At 43.4% G+C, this 14,163-nt stretch overlaps 1 protein-coding gene across 1 annotated transcript; it reads left to right on the top strand.

Moving 5' to 3' along the window:
- CCR5 (chemokine (C-C motif) receptor 5) lies at positions 1-4,341 on the top strand. Its single transcript, XM_011981068.1, has 2 exons — positions 1-128; positions 2,390-4,341. The coding sequence occupies exons 1-2, from the start codon at positions 59-61 to the stop codon at positions 3,457-3,459; spliced, it is 1,140 nt and encodes a 379-aa protein (XP_011836458.1). The 5' UTR covers positions 1-58; the 3' UTR covers positions 3,460-4,341.
- The last annotated feature ends 9,822 nt before the right edge of the window (positions 4,342-14,163 follow it).

Genomic DNA, 14,163 nt, shown 5'->3' with positions numbered 1-14,163 from the left:
TTATTTAACTCCGCCCTCCTTCAAAAGAAACAACATTTCCTACTTTTATACTGTCTATATGATTGATTTGCACAACTCATCTGCCAGAAGAGCTGAGACATCCGTTCCCCTACAAGAAACTCTCCCTGGTAAGTAACCTCAGCTGCTTGGCCTATTAGTTAGCTTCTGAGATGAGTAAAAGCCTTAACAGGAAACCCATAGAAGACATTTGGGAAACACAAAGTGCTCATACAATTATCTTAAAATATAATCTTTAAGATGGGGAAAGGGTCAGAGTTTAGAATGAGTTTCAGATTGTTATAACATCAAAGATACAAAACATGATTGTGAGTGAAAGACTTTAAAGGGAGCAATAGTATTTTAATAACTAACAGTCCTTACCTCTCAAAAGAAAGATTTGCAGAGAGATGAGTCTTAGCTGAAATCTTGGAATCTTATCTTCTGCTAAGGAGAACTAAACCCTCTCCAGTGAAATGCCTTCTGAATATGTGCCCACAAGAAGTTGTGTCTAAGTCTGGTTCTCTTTTTCCTTTTTCCTCCAGACAAGAAGGAAGCCTAAAAATGGTCCAAATTAATATCAAATTACAAACGTCAGATAAAATTTTCCTCTAATATATCAGTTTCATGGCACAGTTAATATGTAATTCTTTATGGCTCAAAATTAAAAGTGAGCTTTTTTCTAGGGCCTTCTCCCAGCTGCCTAATCTAAGATGCAGGGAATTTGAGACTCGCAGGGTTTAATAAGAGAAAATTCTCAGCTAGAGCAGCTGAACTTAAATAGACTAGGCAAGCCAGCTGGTTATAAGACTAAACTACCCAGAATGCATGACATTCATCTGTGGTGGCAGACGAAACATTTTTTTTATTTTATTATTTCTTGGGTGTGTATGAAAACTCTTAATTGTGGCAACTCAGAAACTACAAACACAAACTTCACAGAAAGTGTGAGGATTTTACAATTCTCTGTTGGCGTCTATGAGCTTCTCGGGGGACTTGGGCGTCTGGCCATTTCACTCTGACTGTATTGCAGCACCGAACATCTGATGGTCTTGCCTTTTAATTCTCTTTTCCAGGAGTGAGAGGGAGGGTAGCATGGTAGTTAAGAGTGCAGGCTTCCCGCATTCAAAATCAGTTGCTTCCCAGCTGGGTGGCTTTGAGCAAGTTACTCGCCCTCTGTATGCTTCAAGGTCCTTGTCTGCAAAATGTGAAAAATATTTCCTGCCTCATAAGGTTGCCCTGAGGATTAAATGAATGAATGGGTATGACTCTTAGACAGTGATTGGCTTCCAGTATGTGCCCTCGAGGTCTCTTAATTATTACTGGCTTGCTCATAGTGCATGCTCTTTGTGGACTAACTCCAGAGAATGGCAGCATCAATAAACATCTTAAGACTGAGTTGCAGCCGGGCATGGTGGCTCATGCTTGCAATTCCAGCATTCTAGGAGGCTGAGGCAGGAAGATTGCTTGAGCCCAGGAGTTCGAGACCAGCCTGGGCAACATAGTGTGATCTTGTCTCTATAAAAATAAACAAAATTAGGCCAGGCGTGGTGGCTTACGCCTGTAATCCCAGCACTTTGGGAGGCCGAGGCAGGCAGATCACAGGGTCAGGAGATGGAGACCATCCTGGCTAACACGGTGAAACCCCATCTCTACTAAAAATACAAAAACAAAATTAGCCGGGTGTGGTGATGGGTGCCTGTAGTCCCAGCTACTCAGGAGGCTGAGGCAGAAGAATGGTGTGAACCCAGGAGGAGGAGCTTGCAGTGAGTTGAGATCGCGCCACTGCACTCCAGCCTGGGCAAAAGAGCAAGACTCCATCTCAAATAAATAAATAAATAAATAAATAAATAAATAACAATAAAAATAAACAAAATTAGCTGTTACAGGTGTGGTGGCACCTGTAGTCCCCAGCCACTTGGAAAGGTGAGGTGAGAGGATTGCTTGAGCCCGGGAGGTCCAGGCTTCAGTGAACCATGATCGAGCCACTGCACTCCAGCCTGAGCGACAGAGTGAGACCCTGTCTCAAAACAACGACAACAGCAACAACAAAAAGGCTGAGCTGCACCATGCTTGACCCAGTTTCTTAAAATTGTTATCAAAGCTTCATTCACTCCGTGGTGCTATAGAGCACAAGATTTTATTTGGTGAGATGGTGCTTTCATGAATTCCCCCAACAGAGCCAAGCTCTCCATCTAGTGAGCGGGAAGCTAGCAGCAAACCTTCCCTTCACTACAAAACTTCATTGTTTGGCCAAAAAGGGAGTTCATTCAATGTAGACATCTATGTATGGAATTAAAAACCTATTGATGTATAAAACTGTTTGCATTCATGGTGGGCCACTAAATACTTTCTAGGGCTTTATAAGAGATCACTTTCTACTTATTCACAGGGTGGAACAAGATGGACTATCAAGTGTCAAGTCCAACCTATGACATCGATTATTATACATCGGAGCCCTGCCAAAAAATCAATGTGAAACAAATCGCAGCCCGCCTCCTGCCTCCGCTCTACTCACTGGTGTTCATCTTTGGTTTTGTGGGCAACATACTGGTCGTCCTCATCCTGATAAACTGCAAAAGGCTGAAAAGCATGACTGACATCTACCTGCTCAACCTGGCCATCTCTGACCTGCTTTTCCTTCTTACTGTCCCCTTCTGGGCTCACTATGCTGCTGCCCAGTGGGACTTTGGAAATATAATGTGTCAACTCTTGACAGGGCTCTATTTTATAGGCTTCTTCTCTGGAATCTTCTTCATCATCCTCCTGACAATCGATAGGTACCTGGCTATCGTCCATGCTGTGTTTGCTTTAAAAGCCAGGACAGTCACCTTTGGGGTGGTGACAAGTGTGATCACTTGGGTGGTGGCTGTGTTTGCCTCTCTCCCAGGAATCATCTTTACCAGATCTCAGAGAGAAGGTCTTCATTACACCTGCAGCTCTCATTTTCCATACAGTCAGTATCAATTCTGGAAGAATTTCCGGACATTAAAGATAGTCATCTTGGGGCTGGTCCTGCCGCTGCTTGTCATGGTCATCTGCTACTCGGGAATCCTGAAAACTCTGCTTCGGTGTCGAAACGAGAAGAAGAGGCACAGGGCTGTGAGGCTTATCTTCACCATCATGATTGTTTATTTTCTCTTCTGGGCTCCCTACAACATTGTCCTTCTCCTGAACACCTTCCAGGAATTCTTTGGCCTGAATAATTGCAGTAGCTCTAACAGGTTGGACCAAGCCATGCAGGTGACAGAGACTCTTGGGATGACACACTGCTGCATCAACCCCATCATCTATGCCTTTGTCGGGGAGAAGTTCAGAAACTACCTCTTAGTCTTCTTCCAAAAGCACATTGCCAAACGCTTCTGCAAATGCTGTTCCATTTTCCAGCAAGAGGCTCCCGAGCGAGCAAGTTCAGTTTACACCCGATCCACTGGGGAGCAGGAAATATCTGTGGGCTTGTGACCCGGACTCAAGTGTGCCGGTGACCCAGTCAGAGTTGTGCACATGACTTGGTGTTGATACACAGCCTGGGCTGGGGGTGGGGTGGGAGAGGTCTTTTTTAAAAGGAAGTTACTGTTACAGAAGGTCTAAGATTCATCCATTTATTTGGCATCTGTTTAAAGCAGATTTGATCTTTTAAGCCCATCAATTATAGAAAGCCAAATCAAAATATGTTGATGAAAAATAGCAACCTTTTTATCTCTCCTTCATATGCATCAAGTTATTGACAAACTCTCCCTTCTCTCCAAAAGTTCCTTATATATATTAAAAAGAAAGCCTCAGAGAATTGCTGATTCTTGAGTTTAGTGACCTGGACAGAAATACCAAAATTATTTCAGAAATGTACAACTTTTTACCTTGTACAAGGCAACATATAGGTTGTAAATGTGTTTAAAACAGGTCTTTGTCTTGCTGTGGGGAGAAAAGACATGGATATGATTAGTTAAGAAATGACACCTTTCATGTGTGATTTCCCCTCCAAGGTATGCTTAATAAGTTTCACTGACTTTTAGAACCAGGCGAGAGTCTTATGGCCTGGGAGAGCTGGGGAAGCCTCTTAAATAAGAAGGAATTTGAGTTGGATCATCTATTGCTGGCAGAGACAGAAGTCTCACTGCAAGCACTGCATGGGCAAGCTTGGATGTAGAAGGAGACAGAGCTGGTTGGGAAGACCTGGGGAAGAAGGACAAGGCTAGGTCGTGAAGAACCTTGATGGCATTGCTCTATCTAAGTCATGAGCTGAGCAGGGAGATCCTGGTTGGTGTTGCAGAAGATTTATTCTGTGGCCAAAGGAGGGTGAGGAAGGATGAGCATTTAGGGCAAGGAGACCAGCAACAGCCTTCAGGTCAGGGTGAGGATGGCCTCCGCTAAGCTCAAGGCTTGAGGATGGGAAGGAGGGAGGTATTCATGCAGCATATGAGGATATGGAGTCAGCAGAACTAGGGTGGATTTGGGTTGAAGCTGAGGGGCAGAGAAGATTCAGGAGAAGCCCTAGCCTTCAAGCAGATTGGAGAAGCCCTTGAAAAGACATCAAGCACAGAAGGAGGAGGAGGAGGTTTAGGTCAAGAAGAAGAGGGATTGGTGTAAAAGGATGGGTCTGGTTTGCAGAGTTTGAACACAGTCTCACCCAGACTCCAGGCTGTCTTTCACTGAATGCTTCTGACTTCACAGAGTTCCTTCCCATCCCAGCTCAAATACTGAGGGGTCTCCAGGAGGAGACTAGATTTATGAATACATGAGGTGTGAGGATTAGGAACATACTTCAGCTCACACATGAGATCTAGGTGAGGATTGATTACCTAGTAGTCATTTCATGAGTTGTTGGGAGGATTCTATGAGGCAACCACAGGCAGCATTTAGCACATACTACACATTCAACAAGCATCAAACTCTTAGTTACTCATTCAGGGATAGCATTGAGCAAAGCATTGAGCAAAGAAGTCCCATAGAGGTGAGGGAAGCCTGAAAAACTAAGATGCTGCCTGCCCAGTGCACACCAGTGTAGGTATCATTTTCTGCATTTAACCGTCAACAGGCAAAGGGGGGAAGGGACATATTCATTTGGAAACAAGCTGCCTTGAGCCTTAAAACTCACAAAAAGTACAATTTACCAGCCTCCGTATTTCAGGCTGAAGGGGTTGGGGGCGGGGCCCTTAGGTACTCATTCCAGATGCCTTCTCCAGACAAACCAGAAGTAACAGAAGAAACCTCTCTCTCTCCCTTTGAAATGAATACACCCCTTAGTGTTCTGGTATATTCATTTCAAAGGGAGAGAGAGAGGTTGTTTTCTGTTGCTTCTCTTATGATTGTGCACATACTTGAGATTGTTTTGAATTTTGGGGATGGTTAAAACCATCATAGTATATAGATAAGGTGAGGGAATAGAAAGTGGTGAGAACCACTCAGGGAATGAAGGTGTCAGAATAATAAGAGGCGCTACTGACTTTCTCAGCCTCTGAATATGAACAGTGAGCATTGTGGCTGTCAGCAGGAAGCAATGAAGGGAAATGTCTTTACTTTTGCTCTTAAGTTGTGGAAAGTATAAGAGTAGTATAGGACCCTACCCTCTGGGCCAAGTCAAAGACATTCTGACATCTTAGTATTTGCATATTCTTGTGTATATGAAAGTTACAAGTTGCTTGAAAGAAAATATGCATCTAATAAAAAAACCTTCTAACATAATTCATTATATTCTCGCTCTTTCAGTGTACATTTAGATAATAGCACATAAAACTGCCAAAGTATTTTATAAGTAGCTGTTTTCTTCCTTAGTGTGTGTGTGGTGTATGCAAAGAGAGAGATAATTGTATTTTTGTATTTTCTTTTAAATAATTTTTAAAATTCACTCTTTTCCTGAGACAAATTGCCAGAATAGTTTGTATTTACAGACGATACCTCTAAGAGTAGGGTTGTTGAGCAATTGACTTGAAAACTTTTAAAATTCAAATTTTAATTCCACTACTCAAAAGAATTGCCATGTTTTAAAAAATAGAATCGGTGCCGTAAATCAGTTGTCTATGTTTGAAAATGAAGAAGACATGCAACGTCATGGCCTGGTCACTTACCCGCAGCCCTGTGTTGTAGGCACATCACACGCGAGAATGAGGATATGCTTTTCTTTCATTTAAAATCCCTCCCCAAAACTTGGCTCTAATTGCAATGATGACAATCATGTACATTTGGATTTATGTGCAGGAGTCTCTTACCCTGAGAGAGGACAGGTGCTCCAGGTGGAGGGGACCCGTCTGGGTCACGTTCACTTCTTGAACATGCTGGTTTTCAGTCACTGCACACTCATCTCCCAGCGCAGGTCATGGGCAGCAGATGCAAGAGCTGCCCATGGTCCTATTTGGAGGTATATGACATGAGCAGAAGACAGAATAGCTGGATCTGACTAGAAGGGCAGCTTCTCCCTACCAAGACTTGAAGGATTGCCTTTCATCTCTTAGGCTAAAAGGTAGAATGAACCAAGGAAGGGCAGGAGGAGGCTAGGGTTAGGGTAGAAGGAAGGGACCATGGAGAAGGGAGATCCATCCCATAGGATGAAGGCAGTGTGGCAGGGAGATTGGAAGGTGTCAGCTTTTATGGCTGACATAAATGCAGCCATGTCAATTGCTGCTTTTCCTTTTCCACCTTATTAAATGCCTTCCAATGTTAGCACAAAGAAAAGCTATTTTCAGTGTTGCCAGCCTTTCCAGAGCCCATTCCCATTATCTCCCCAGGCCCATGCCTTTACTCCTTGGAGTTTCAACTCACGACCTTCAGGATCTGACTTTATTCACCATCTCTGGGATGAATGTACCTTCTCTTTCACCCAGAGGTCCCTATCAAAGAAGAGATTGCATGCCATGGATAAAGTCAAAATAGAGGTGACTGTCCTTAACAAGGAAGACTAATGTGCAAATTCATAAACTGGGATTCTGTTTACGTTTTGTACTCCAGGGGTTCTTAGTTTAAATTGCTCTGAATAAATTAAGATGCATTGGCATTTCCACTGTAACGATTAAATTTACAAATCATTTATTTTCTATCGGTGGAGAGATAGAGTTCCAAATGCAAACATTAACTGTTCAAGTGTTAACACCTCTAATGGCAGCATAAGAATTACCACCAACTACCCTGGGGGCTGGAGACAGAAATGTGAACTGGAAAACAAATCACGAACTTTCCTTTTTTGTTTTTTTTTTGAGATGGAGTCTTGCTCTGTTGCCCAGACTGGAGTGCAGTGGTGCGATCTCGGCTCACTGTAACCAGAGCCTCCCAGATTCAAGTGATTCTCCTGCCTCAGCCTCCCGAGTAGCTGGGACTACAGGTGTGCACCACCATGCACGGGGAAATTTTTGTATTTTTAGTAGAGATGGGGTTTCACTGTGTTAGCCAGGATGGTCTCGATCTCCTGACCTCGTGATCCGCCCGCCTCGGCCTCCCAAAGTGCTGGGATTACAGGCTTGAGCCACTGCGCCCGGCCAACAAATCATGAACTTTGTAACTGCCGTTCCTTGTAGCTTGTTAACACATCCACTTACTTATCATCAGAGTATGTAGAGATTTTCCACAACCCTCAGGGATAAGGCTGAACAGAAGAGGAAAAAACATGAAAACATTTCGATAGCTCCTTTACTTTGAAATAAAATTCACTGTAAAAGTTGCTTGTATTTTTCCAAAACCGAGTCAACCTTTAATATTTAAGATTCTATATACAAATACATATTTTATATATTAATATATAATGTCATATGACACACACTATATCTTTATATTAATATGCATGCATATAATATCTATCTCCTTCCTAATTTTCTATAAGCAATTTTACAAGTCTGACTTTTATTTGCCTCCTTATTGTTAGTACATAGTTTGATAATCCGTTTTGTGTCGTTGTGATTCTGTCGTGTTTTGGGGACTTATTTTTGTTTCTCTGGGTGGTCACTAGTTTTTTTAAAGCATTCATGGAAGAGTGTGAATCTTTTTCGAGCTAGGAAGCCATGGCAAGCCTTGGGTCATACTGCCCCCGTGAGGCCACATTGGCAAATGAGCAAGGGTGTTCAACCTCCAGCCTTGGCCGTGGAGAAGACACGCGAGGAGGCTTTTCACATTCAGCTGTTTAATGTTTGTCTCTGCTGGCACCATTCCAGTTGTGAAAAAGAGGTATTTCCACAGCAACTCAGGGTAGGTAGTGCACAGCTCACATTCATCATTTTTGAAGACCGAGAGGAGTCTCCATTCGGGATACAGGTTGATGCCTGTTGTGGAATGAAGGTTCCAACACCCAGACCAATCTCTGCAGTATGCTGATCTCATGACCCTACAACAAGATCAGAAAGTGTTTTGTGACTAAGCATTTTTCATAATGCATAAAATGCTCCAAGCTCCTCCTTTGTTTCTCTCTATGATCCTGTATATCTGATGGTTGTGGGTACCAAGTGTTTGAAATAATCAAATGTGATTTGATGTTGGTAAATTTCTTTCTCATTTGCACTCTCCTTTCTCTATTATTGTTTATGTAACTGAACCTCAGATTAGTAACTCGTTGCTTGCAGAATCCAATTTAACAAGAGTGAGGTCAGGTATAAAGCAAATGATTTATTCTAAACCTCCTTCAGGGAAGACGTGCAGGCTCCTGCCTCTAAATGCACTGCTTTGCTGGGCATGGTGGCTCACGCCTGTAATCCCAGAACTTTGAGAGGCCAAGGAGGGTGGATCACTTGAGGTCAGGAGTTCGAGACCGGCCTGGCCAATATAGTGAAACCCCCGACTCTACTAAAAATACGAAAAATTAGCCAGGCATGGTGGCAGATGCCTGTAATCCCAGCTACTCGGGAGGCTGAGGCAGGAGAATCGCTTGAACCTGGGAGGTGGAGGTTGCAGTGAGCCAACATCTTGCCACTGTACTCCAGTCTGGGTGACAGAGTGAGACTCTGTCTCTAAATAAATAAATAAATAGTAAATGCACTGCTTTGCTTTTGGAGCAGAAAGCAGGCACTTTTAAAAGGCAGGGGAGGAAGTGAGCAAGGGCAGGGGGTTCTGCATGCTGGCATAGTTGGTGCCTAATCTATCGGGCAGTTGAGTTGGCACTTTCATAGGCAGAAATAGGTTGAAAAAGTGACCTAAAACTCTCTAGCTGGGAGAGGGTAGTGGACAGGCCTTCAACCTGCCTTCCTGGAGGGTGAGCTCCATGGCAACCCCCTGGAGGGTGAGAGTTCCATGGAGGTCATGCTTTGGGCTGTAAATCGGCTGTTAACTCACTAGAGAGTTCTGTCTTGGAGCATATAGATGAACTTACCCTGTAAAGAATGTCTGTTGAAGGGGAGGTAAAAGGTGAGATTTGCATTTCTAAAGGGCTAAGTAGAAAGTAGGGCACAAGAGGAAAGGAGAAAAGACAAAATAATTTTAAAAATACTTGTAACATTCCCTTTTACTTAGAAAAAAATGGAGTACTCAGTTATATTATCACCTCGTTTACATCAAACCCTCTTATGGAATCCTATGGTTTGAAAACAAAAAGGTTGTTGAGGACCAGTCAGCCCAACCACTTCGCTTTATAAATGAGAGCATTGCCTGTCCCAAGCCCCAGAGACTCTGATGTCGTGGGTCTGGAGTGGGCTCCAACAGCGGCACGTTTTGATGGTGCTTCCCAATGGCAAACCATTGGCGAGCCTTTGAATAGGGAAAGTAGGAGCACTTCTGACTCCCTTCATGATCAGCACCTGTGTGCTAATAAATTCACAAAAGCCAACATATTGGAGTCACTTGGATAGTTTTACAAACAGTGACGTTAAATCCAGCCTCAAAAGTTCTGATTCCAGCTGTCTGCATTCCTGCCCTGTGGTTGCCCACTGTAGAAGCTCCCCAGGTGACTGTAAGCATAGCCAAGTCTGAGAAGTACTACCTAAAGCCTGCCGGACTGACAGCAAGGGCTGTTGTCTGAGCAAGACTTTGCCCGGCCTGGGGTGGCATGTGCGCCAGGAAGAGTCTCAACTTTCATAACAGAACATTCCCCAAGCTGGTTTTTTTAATGCATGTGAATCTAGACTTCATTGGCAATACCAGAGATCTGTATTTGAGGCTCCAAGTATTTCACTTTCATTTTTGGTTTTGGGTTATGTTTTCACCCTTCCTTTCCAAGTGAAAAGTAAACAGAAATGGGATGTCTGGCGCCCATGCTGAGCTTGGCGACTTCAAATTCAATAGAGAATAAGTCTCTTGTGTAGTAAAGGGCCTGTCTGAGATGTTTCTCAAATGAGTACAGATTTTGCTTATGTGGCTAAAGGGCTCTTCTCCCCCCATTTCCTTATCCCTGCAGTGAGCCATCCTTCTTAACTCTTTCCATGAAAGCATTATTCCTGAAGACCTGGGAACTCGTACCAGCCCTGATCAGGCAATGATAATGCTGCAGAGAATTAACATTTAGCATTAAAATGTCAACTCTTGAATATCCTGGCAAACGGTTTAAACACATGTACACACATAAAAACACCTCCTACTATTCACTGAAGAGCAGATATCTGATAACTTAATCTTTTGGTTTTGAGTCAAGACAACTTCTCCTTTTGAAACTGCATACCACTGAATATAATAAAATGTAATTAAGATTAAAAATTAAAAAAACTAATGGGAGAATTTCAATATTGTCTATGTTCACTTTAAAATTCCTCTACTTAGGTTTATTGCCATTACCAAAGACTATTCAAAAATCCTTTTTAGGAGAATCCTAATGGTTTCCTGACATACAGTCAAGTAAGGACTCTGTTGATTGGCTAACTCAATCTTCCTGTGGCAAAAAGCAGACCCTGGCAGAGAAGAGGGCAGGGACTTGAAAGTCAGACTGACTTGAGTTCCAGCCTTGAGGCTGTGGGAGCTTGGGCAAGTGACTTAATGTCTCTGGCTCTCAGGATCTACAAGGATTTCCAGTAGTAATTTGGGGTGTTACCGATACAGGAGCTAAAAAGGAATTATTTAGGCGGTTAGTGAGGGTCAGAGAGTCCTCGGTAAGATTTGCTTTTAAGAAAAAGCAGCCCCAAAATTATTTGTTTGCTAACAAAGAAAAGCCTGTAAAATCGGGCTGCAGACATCGATAAGCAAGCTGGAAGCTTGCACGGGTGAATGCCGGCAGCTGTGCCAATAGGAAAAGGCTATTTGGGGGCCAGGCATGTTCAACATGGATTCTCCATCTTCCCTTTTCTTTGTCAACCACGTGTAGAGTAAAGCAAAGGGCAACATGGCACCGGCCAGGTAGAGAACCCTTCTGCATAATAAAAGAGTAGGGTGAGATGGCCAGCTTCTTCCCATGCTATGTAAATGGCATACCTGGTCCAACCAATCTTTTGGGCCCTATGTAAATCAGACACTGCCTCCTCAAGCTAGTCTATAAAACCCCATGTATTTTACCATGGAACTGGGAGATCCACTTGGAACCCCCTCTTTCTGCACGAGAGAGCTTTTCTCTTTTGCCTATTACACTTCCGCTCTTAAACTCACTCCTCCTGTGTTAGCATCCTTGATTTCTTTGGCATGAGGCAACGAATCTTGTGTATTACCCCACACAAATGATGCTGCTTCGTTATTAACAGCAACCTGACAGGGTTGTGTTGGGGTATAAATTATCTAGACCAGAGAGATGCAATAGAATTTTTTTGTAATGACAGGAATGCTTTGTATCTGCATCATCCAAAATGGTAGCCACCAGACCAGGGCGAAATGTGGCCGGTGTGACTGAGGAACTGGATGTTTTCCACGATTTAATTTAAATGTGGCCAATGGCTACTATAGGAGACAGCGTGAGTCTGGCATATTAAAAATACTCAATAAATATTAATATAATTTGAACTTTGGCATCAGTGTTTCCTAGATTGGAATTACTATGCAAGTTGCTTACTATTTCTAAGCCTTAGTTTTCTAATCTGTAATTGGGGCTAATAATAATACCTGCCTTACAGGTTCGTTCAGAGGATAAATGAGAAATTGCATGTTAAGGGCTTAACACAATGCCTGGCACATAACAGCTCTGGTAACTGTTAGATACTTTAATAATTTGCTAATAATGGTTATTTCTTCTTCAGATTAGGATGTGCTCTCCCAAACAGTGCTCTTAGACATAGCGGGCAGTTTAGCTCACTCTCTGTGGTGAAACAGAAGCACTGGCCAACCAGAGTCAATCAGCTATCAATAATTCTGGTCAGATGTAGACTCCATAGCTCAAAGCAAACTTAGAGACTGAGGGCAGCAGGCCAATTCCCCACCCCTTCCTTCTGGACTCTGACAGAAGCTTACACTCAAGGAAGAGCAAGTAGGAATTAATTTATTAAGAGCTAGGTAAGCAAAACCCAATGAGAAGTTCTGGCAAAGCCCCATGGGCAGATGTGGCTTAGACACAGGAAAGAAGTAGGATTTCATACCACCCGCCTCAGTCTACATCTGGGGCCCTCATCCTCAGCTGTGCCTATGCAAAGGGGAGCAACCAATAAACCCCACCTCCACTCTCCTCCCGTGGAGGCCAGGGATGGCCAGGGGTAAGAAAGGGATGGGAAGTGTTTCCTCCAGCCCTCCTCTGAGAGGGAGAGAAAACTGGGCAGAGCTTCTGTCCTTCTTCAAGCAGAAACAGAAACCTGAGGAGAAGGGAAGTAAGGGGGTTCTTCCCAGTACTCTTCAGTTGTGCACTCACCATCTGCAGCTCAACATTCAGCATTCATTCACTGTCCTTATGAAATTCACTATTTAGAGAGAAACGCAAGCAAAAAGGCAAAGTTTGAAAAGTACTGTTGAAGTGGCATCATTGCCTGGGGTGAATGCCTGAGGTTTGTGGTCTCACGCTAAGGGAATGGAGGATGCAGACACACAAGAAGTGAGTTTAAGAGCAGAGGTTTAACAGGCAAAAGAAAGAGAAAAGAGAATAGCTCTCTTGCCTGCACAGAGAGAGGGACACCTGAGTGGGTTTTCCTGTTTCATGGTGAAACACAAGGCATTTTATAAACAAGCTTGAGGAAGTGGTGTCTGATTTACTTAGGACCCGAGAGATTGGTCAGACCAGGTGTGATGTTTACACAGCACGCAAAGCAGCTGGCCATCCCACTCTAATCTTTCATTATACAGATGAGGTCTATACCTGGCCAGTGCCATGTTGTCTGTTCCTTACTGTACACATGGTTGACAAAGAAAAGGGAAGATGAAGAATCCATGTTGAATATGACTGGCCCCCAGATAGCCTTTTCCTATTGGCACAGCTGCCTGCATTCACCTGTGCAAGCTTCCAGATTGCTTATCTATGTCTGCAGCCCGATTTTACAGGTTGCTCTTTGTTAGAAAAGAAATGATTTGGGGGCTGCTTTTCATTAAAACGAAAACCTTACCAAGGACTTCCTACCCTCACTATCTCCCTAAATAATTTCTTTTTAACACCTATGTTACTGTGAACAGTGTCAAGATAAGGCTCTGAGAGACAGAGGAGGATGAGTTATCCAATCCAAGGATGGGGGTCTGAAGGAAGAAATCCCAGAGAGCATTGCTGCAGTTGAATAAGGATTAGTTAGAAGCTACTGATAGATAGATAGATAGATAGATAGATAGATAGATAGATAGATAGATAGATAGATAGATAGACAGATAGACAGACAGACAGACAGATAGATAGATAGATAGACAGACAGACAGACAGACAGACAGACAGTGGTGTGAGTGTTGGTGTGTGTGTCTGACTGTGTGCATGCATTCCTCCTGCGGGAGATCAGGAACAGTGGGCAGTACGGAGTGACAAGAGGATCGGGAGGTACTCCCTCCAGCCCTCCCCTCTGCTCTGCCCTCCACTGGAGCAGAAGCAAAGCATATGGTGAAGGAGAACAAGGATTCTTGCCAGCCCAGTACCCGAGTGCATTAGTTATTTATCACTCCACAGTCCCCATTGACGTGTTAATTCCGCATTTATTAAATGCTTACTGTTTGCAATGTCTATGCCAAGCTGTCAAGTGTAGTTTTTATTCTACAGGCCACAGGCACCCCCTGACAGTGTTAAAAAAGAGAGTAGCATTGAGACAGGAATAATAAGTGCAGTCACAGGAGAATGGAAAATTCCAGGCAGCAATTCGACTAGTAAAAAGGAAACTGTTGAAATAGCTGCATAATCTGGGAGTCAATAAGAACCTGAAAATCAGGGTGTGAGCCAAGGCTGGTTAA

This window comes from Mandrillus leucophaeus, unplaced genomic scaffold, assembly GCF_000951045.1.
Source record: "Mandrillus leucophaeus isolate KB7577 unplaced genomic scaffold, Mleu.le_1.0 Scaffold22, whole genome shotgun sequence".
NCBI classification, from domain to species: domain Eukaryota; kingdom Metazoa; phylum Chordata; class Mammalia; order Primates; family Cercopithecidae; genus Mandrillus; species Mandrillus leucophaeus.
Note: the sequence above shows the minus strand (reverse complement) of the source record. Positions and strands in the feature narration are given on the sequence as shown.

Bases quoted from the DNA above. Each gene is read 5' to 3' on its own strand.
- CCR5 (XM_011981068.1), top strand. From the start codon at position 59: ATGATTGATTTGCACAACTCATCTGCCAGAAGAGCTGAGACATCCGTT. The intron at 129-2,389 runs GTAAGTAACCTC...ACTTATTCACAG, and splicing joins CCTACAAGAAACTCTCCCTG to GGTGGAACAAGATGGACTAT.